A 7293-nucleotide genomic window follows, 5' to 3' on the forward strand; every position below is an offset into this window, starting at 1 on the left:
ACATTCTATTTACAATAATATTGAAAGGAATAATATTCCTGGGGATAAATCTGAACAGGAATATGCAGGACTTATACAATGAGAACTATAAAACACTGCTGAAAGAAATTTAAAAAGACTTAAATGACAAGAGGCCTTGACTAGCTAAAAACAATGCTAATGGAGAAGAATGAAGCAAGCCGACTCACTTCCTGATTGTAAAACATGCTATACAGCTATAGTATCAAAACAGCTCAGAACTGGCATAAAAATAGACATACAAACCAATGGACTAGAATTCAGAGTCCAAAAATAAACCAACATGCACAATCAACTGATTTTTGACAAGGCTGTTAAAACTATACTCTATGGGGAAAGGAAGAATCTCTTCGATAAATGGTGTTGGGACACCAGTTTTTCACTTGCAGAAAAAGGAAACGGAGCCCTTGCTATCATACTCAAAAACAAATAGAAAATGGATCAAGGACTTAAATGTGCAAACTAAAAGCATGAAATTTTTAGAAGAACAAGCAGGGGCAACAACACTGTCAAATCTAGTTTTCAATAAAAGATTAACTAATATCATAACAAAAGCATACAGAACCAAAGAGAAAAATAAATCAATGGAACCTTATAAAAATGAAAGTTTTGCTCATCAGAAAAATTTAACCAAAAAAAAGTAAATACAAGCCTCCTGGGGGCTTGTTAACTGGGAGTCTATCTTTGGAAACCACATACCCAACAAGAACCTAATCCCAAAAATGAATATAAAACTCTGCCGAATTAACAACAACACAAACCAAATAACGCAAACAGAAAATGGGCAAAAGACTTGAGCAGGCACGTGACCTTTAGGCAGCCACAAGCCTGGGAGTCAAGTCACTCCTAGAGAACCCTTCAGCCAGACAGTAACTCAGTGCCAATGGGTGATTCCGACTCTTAGTTACCCTGTAGAGGGCTTCCCAAACTGTACATCTTTGTAGGAAAAGGCAGTCTCAACTTTCCCTCACTGGTCAGCTGGTGGGCTTAAACCGCTGACCTGCTGTTAGCAGTTCAACATCTAACCTTCAGCACCATCAGCCAAACAACGGGCAGGCCTCCAAGGGGCACAAAACACCTGGACAGGAGGTGCTCTCAGAACAGCCAACCACAGGAGACAGAAAAGGCACCCCTGGGTCCAGACCAAAGCTCGTAAGGCAGGAGAGGAGGATGACTAGACGCGGACGCCAGGAAGCAGTGGGAAGAGGGCTGTCACACTGAGGGAATTACAACTAACATCATACCACACATTGGGAAACAAATTTAATCCATAAACTTTCACCCAAATCACAAGAAAATGTTAAAAAAAAACACAAACAAACAACCAACCCCTTCCTATCTGAAAAAAACTAGCCAAAGATAGCTTAGCTTAACTAGAATGCAGGTCTACTCTGAGCACTGGACTCTGGAAAACAGTCTGCACAGAATCAAATGGACAAGGGCAATTCAACAGACGAGAATGGGGACCTTCGGGAAAGCAGGGGTGTATGCTGCCGAGGGAGGGACAGTTCCGCACGGGAGAATCTAACTAGGGCACTCGATTGGCCATGCAGACACTGCTGAGTTGGTGTATGCTTTGCTGTGCATCTCCTGGACGATAACACACACAAAACTAAAAGAAAAAGAGAGGACATAGGGGCTCAGCAACCCTCCTCGGAGCCACTGTCTCCTCTGGGAGCCGCACTGGCTGGGAACTAACTTCACTCCTCTGGGAACTGCCTAGGCTGGTCAGGTGTCCTCCTGCACAGCATGTGCCACACCGACCCAGGGTCATGTGTCTGAGGACCCTGCAAGGCCAGGGGTCCTCGAAGGTCCTATGGACAGGCAGTGGGCAGACTGAGGGGTGTGTCAGGAAGGGCACAAGAATGCAGGTGCCTATGGACGAGAAAGCTGCGGCTCACAAGTGCGACACCTTGCCCGAGTTTCCCAGCCCCTGTGCTGTCTCCTGAAATGAAATGTCCTTCGCTGGGTGCTGAGGAAGTGTGCAGTCCTGTTGCTCACATACACTCAGGCTGGACCCGAACCAGGCCAATGAGGCTAGTGAACAAGTCGTCTGTAACCAAGTGTGGCCCTGAGGATGAAGCACAGGGCATAGGGCATGCTGCCTGTTCCACTGCTGCTGAGCTCAGCAGGACGGAGTTGGTGAGTGGGGTCAAAGGAGACCCCATCTTGCAGGTCTGCACAAGGTATGCAGTTTGCAGGTGCCAGGCTCCTGGACCTGGGGGGTAATAAGGCCCCCGGCTCCAGAGATTCCACCACCCCGTTAGGGACAGACTTTCTGGAGCCCTCTTGGGATCTTATTAAGGCAGAAGTGAGCCAGCATCCTCCGAGAGATGAAGACCTGGCCACTCAGCTGACGATGGAGGACGGAGATCTGAGGGTCCCACACTGGTGGTCCCCAGAGGACTTCCTGTTCCTCCAGGGCCTGCTGAGAGGCGTGGGCTCAGGAAGGTGCTCTGCAGGGCCTGTGAGGGGCCAGCAGGTTATCTTTGCCCAAGAGACTCCTGAAGCAGGCTCTTCTGGAGAGCGCAGTAGACCTGCACTGGGTGTTGCAGGGTGGCCTCAGAGAATGCAGCCAGGCCCGAGGAGGCTCTGCTCCCCTGTGTCAGCCCCATTGGAAAGGAGCAAGAAACAGCAAGAGCAGACATCTCCTGGGAGGCAGCCCAGCTCCTCCGCCTGAGGTCTGTCCTCCCAAGCACCCAGGATGGCAAAGCCCCCTACACAGGTTGTGGTCTGAGCTCTGACTGAAGGACTGGGGGTGTCTGGCATGATGGGGCACAGAAAAGATCCTCTAAGCCCATGCTGAATGCCAGTGTTCCCTGCAGACCCTAAGCACTGAGGACCCAAGGCCCTGGGCACCAGGAAGCTTTTTGAAGGCCATCCTGAGGGTCCCAACTCAATCTTACCTCCTCCGAGCATTTTGGGAGGGACGATGCCGTGGTGACTGGTTGGGCACAGGAAGAGACAGGGCAAGGCAGCCCCTTATGACAGGCCCTCGCCTGCCTCTCCATACACCTCCTCACTTCCTCCTCACTGGCCAGGTTCCCCCCATTCTTTCCAGGTACGCAGCCTCCGCTCCCAGTCCCGCACGTGCTGGGCTTTCTCTCGGGAGGACTCCTGCCTTGTCTCTTCTTGCTGATTTCGACTCCTTTTTCAGGGTTCCCCTTCGCAGTCATGTCCTACAAGCCTTCTGGCAACCCTGTCCCAGTCTGGGTGAGCGTCCACCTCTGGGCTTCCACTCTGGGTCTCAGCCTAGTGACGTAGCTGCCTCCCCACCAGACAGAGGCTGTAGAGGCTGGGTACCTTGTGCAGCTGAGCACCTAGGAATGGTCTCAATTAAGTAAATAAATGAATAGGTGAACAAAGGAACAAGAACCATTCCTAAGACATGCGGTGGTTTGCCAGGTGTCGTGGAAAGAAGCCCTCAGCCCAGCCCTGGCAGCTCTCCCGGGCGGACGCCTTGCCTGGGCACTGCAACCCCGCCCCCACACGTGTGGATGTGCATGCCCACACCCATCCCCGAGGCTCACCTCTTGCTTAGCTCCTTCAGGGCCCCACTCCGACACAGGCTCAGGTAGTCCCCCAGCAGCTTCAGCTGCTCCCGCCTCCGCCCAATGAGGTGCATCTGCTCCACGTGCTGGTATAGCGAGGCGTTCACCAGCTGCAGGTTGATGAGGGGCTGGGTCCTGATCTGCATCAGGAATTTCAGGGCCTGCCGGCAGATCTGCAAACAGAAGAGGGGGCACCAGGCATCAGGGATGGGAAAGAAGGGCCCTTGGGCGGGGGTCGTTCTGGGCCAGGCACTGGATTACCAGCGCAGTCGCCCACCTCTGTAGCCACCCTCCCAGCAAAGTAGTGCCAACTTCATTTGACAGGTGAGGACACGGAGGCAGCCCCCCTTGGTAGAATCAGGATGTGGACCCTGCTCATCTGACTCCCAAACCCACCACCCTCCACAGCACCAGGCTGCTGCCTCTCCCCAGCCAGCCTCACCGCTCTGAGCAAGGCTGGTTTAGACCCTTCTCCCGTTTCTATCCTCCCAGACCCCACTTTCCTGCCTCAGAGAAGGTGGTGCTGTCACCGCCACCGGGCCCTGACTCAGGAGCCAGGTGACTGATCTGAATCAGCCTGCGGCCGCAGGAAACCACCAAACAAATTCTGCTGCACCAGAGGCAGCTCTCGGCTCTACCGGCAGCCTCGCGTCTCCAATGGCATCACGTGTTCAATCTCCGTTTCTCACAATTGGTTAATCCACCAGGCCTGGCCCTAACAACAGGGGCAACTCTTGGACACCCATGTGTGCCAGACGCTGGGCTGCGGCCCTCAACCACATCCTCTCTTCATCCTGTCAACATCCTCAGAGACAGCCGAGAAGCTGCAGTGGCTTGTCCAATCCCACCTCTAGGAAGTGGGGCACACGCAGACCTGAGCTGCTGTCTGCACGCCAGGCTGCTGGCCACGCTAAGGAGCTCGTCTGGCCTGCAGTCCCTCACTGCCGTGGCCAGGACAAAAGGGCTCAGCTGTCCTCCATCGCCTCGGGTGACTTCTGAGTGGGATTTCAGAGGCCCAGGTGGGTTGGGATCCTGTCTCCACTGCTTGCTGGCTGTACGGCCATGTAAAACTCACTTAACCTCTCTGTGACTCGGGAAGATGGGGGCCATGAAGCCCCTCTATGTGAGTTCAGAGGGAGAGAGAGCTGCCAGTGTGAGCTCTCGGCACTGCGACGACACCCTCAGTCAATGTGAGCGGCTAGCAGATGCTGTAGGGGCCTGCTGCGGCCAGCTGTGCCCCGCAGAGAATGCCAGAGACCTGCCCTGTGTCTGCCTCCTTTCTTGTAGCTCCATCAGCATATCTTGTCTCTGCCAGTGGACAACTTCTTCTTTCCCACTTCCTGGAGCCGAGGTACCAGCCCTTCCCCAGATCAGGGGCAGCCCAGGGGAGAAACCCACTTGGATGCCACTGCTGCTCTGTAGTCCCAGCCCCGCTCTTCCCACGCCTCAGCCTCGGGCCTGGGGTGAGGCTCCGATGAACCAACACACAGGAATGTACACAGGGAACTGCCAGGCGCTGCCACAGGCAGGGGCTTCATGCTCCCCGGGGCTGCTCCTCTCCTGGGGGAGGAGACAAAGAGGCCCCAGCCTGCCAACTGCCAGCCAGGTCTCGGCACAAGCAGGGCAGCCAGCGTGGCGACTCCAGACCAGTCACCTCTGTTGGGATTTCCCTGTCTCCTCTGGGCCACGGGGCTTTGGGAGGGAGCCGGATCCTTCCTGATCTGACATATGCCGAGAGGATGACTCTATGCAACAAAATGGATCAGGCTCTTGGGAGACATGGAAGGTGTTTTATGATCCAAGTATTCTTTGCATTTCTGGTCATTTTGTTAAAAACGTAACAGGGATGAGGCCAAAGGCCAAAGTACATAATCAAAAAGCCAAAGTTAGCCCACTTCTTTGGGGCTTCCCTTCCGGGGGTGGGGGGTGTCAAGGCTGGGGTAGCCTGGGAGAGCAGGACTCTTCACCTGCAGGGCCCGCGAGGGGCCAGCAGGTTATCTTTGCCCAAGAGACTCCTGAAGCAGGCTCTTCTGGAGAGTGCAGTAGACCTGCACTGGGTGTTGCAGGGTGGCCTCAGAGAATGCAGCCAGGCCCGAGGAGGCTCTGCTCCCCTGTGTCAGCCCCATTGGAAAGGAGCAAGAAACAGCAAGAGCAGACATCTCCTGGGAGGCAGCCCAGCTCCTCCGCCTGAGGTCTGTCCTCCCAAGCACCCAGGATGGCAAAGCCCCCTACACAGGTTGTGGTCTGAGCTCTGACTGAAGGACTGGGGGTGTCTGGCATGATGGGGCACAGAAAAGATCCTCTAAGCCCATGCTGAATGCCAGTGTTCCCTGCAGACCCTAAGCACTGAGGACCCAAGGCCCTGGGCACCAGGAAGCTTTTTGAAGGCCATCCTGAGGGTCCCAACTCAATCTTACCTCCTCCGAGCATTTTGGGAGGGACGATGCCGTGGTGACTGGTTGGGCACAGGAAGAGACAGGGCAAGGCAGCCCCTTATGACAGGCCCTCGCCTGCCTCTCCATACACCTCCTCACTTCCTCCTCACTGGCCAGGTTCCCCCCATTCTTTCCAGGTACGCAGCCTCCGCTCCCAGTCCCGCACGTGCTGGGCTTTCTCTCGGGAGGACTCCTGCCTTGTCTCTTCTTGCTGATTTCGACTCCTTTTTCAGGGTTCCCCTTCGCAGTCATGTCCTACAAGCCTTCTGGCAACCCTGTCCCAGTCTGGGTGAGCGTCCACCTCTGGGCTTCCACTCTGGGTCTCAGCCTAGTGACGTAGCTGCCTCCCCACCAGACAGAGGCTGTAGAGGCTGGGTACCTTGTGCAGCTGAGCACCTAGGAATGGTCTCAATTAAGTAAATAAATGAATAGGTGAACAAAGGAACAAGAACCATTCCTAAGACATGCGGTGGTTTGCCAGGTGTCGTGGAAAGAAGCCCTCAGCCCAGCCCTGGCAGCTCTCCCGGGCGGACGCCTTGCCTGGGCACTGCAACCCCGCCCCCACACGTGTGGATGTGCATGCCCACACCCATCCCCGAGGCTCACCTCTTGCTTAGCTCCTTCAGGGCCCCACTCCGACACAGGCTCAGGTAGTCCCCCAGCAGCTTCAGCTGCTCCCGCCTCCGCCCAATGAGGTGCATCTGCTCCACGTGCTGGTATAGCGAGGCGTTCACCAGCTGCAGGTTGATGAGGGGCTGGGTCCTGATCTGCATCAGGAATTTCAGGGCCTGCCGGCAGATCTGCAAACAGAAGAGGGGGCACCAGGCATCAGGGATGGGAAAGAAGGGCCCTTGGGCGGGGGTCGTTCTGGGCCAGGCACTGGATTACCAGCGCAGTCGCCCACCTCTGTAGCCACCCTCCCAGCAAAGTAGTGCCAACTTCATTTGACAGGTGAGGACACGGAGGCAGCCCCCCTTGGTAGAATCAGGATGTGGACCCTGCTCATCTGACTCCCAAACCCACCACCCTCCACAGCACCAGGCTGCTGCCTCTCCCCAGCCAGCCTCACCGCTCTGAGCAAGGCTGGTTTAGACCCTTCTCCCGTTTCTATCCTCCCAGACCCCACTTTCCTGCCTCAGAGAAGGTGGTGCTGTCACCGCCACAGGGCCCTGACTCAGGAGCCAGGTGACTGATCTGAATCAGCCTGCGGCCACAGGAAACCACCAAACAAATTCTGCTGCACCAGAGGCAGCTCTCGGCTCTACCGGCAGCCTCGCGTCTCCAATGGC

The 7293-nt window shown here is 55.3% G+C and overlaps 1 protein-coding gene across 3 annotated transcripts in view; it reads right to left on the minus strand.

Annotated features, from left to right (window-relative positions):
* The window catches only part of PLEKHM1 (pleckstrin homology and RUN domain containing M1), a 55568-nt gene that overhangs the window by 8125 nt on the left and 40150 nt on the right, over window positions 1-7293 (minus strand). For all 3 annotated transcript variants that reach the window (XM_045299724.1, XM_045299725.1, XM_004707523.2), the window contains one exon: window positions 6611-6804. In XM_045299724.1, coding sequence (XP_045155659.1) covers window positions 6611-6804 — 194 coding nt within the window. The remainder of the gene's footprint in view (window positions 1-6610; window positions 6805-7293) is intronic.

The sequence above is a fragment of the Echinops telfairi genome, unplaced genomic scaffold (assembly GCF_000313985.2).
Source record: "Echinops telfairi isolate 266 unplaced genomic scaffold, ASM31398v2 ScPeMD7_7458;HRSCAF=8496, whole genome shotgun sequence".
NCBI lineage: Eukaryota > Metazoa > Chordata > Mammalia > Afrosoricida > Tenrecidae > Echinops > Echinops telfairi.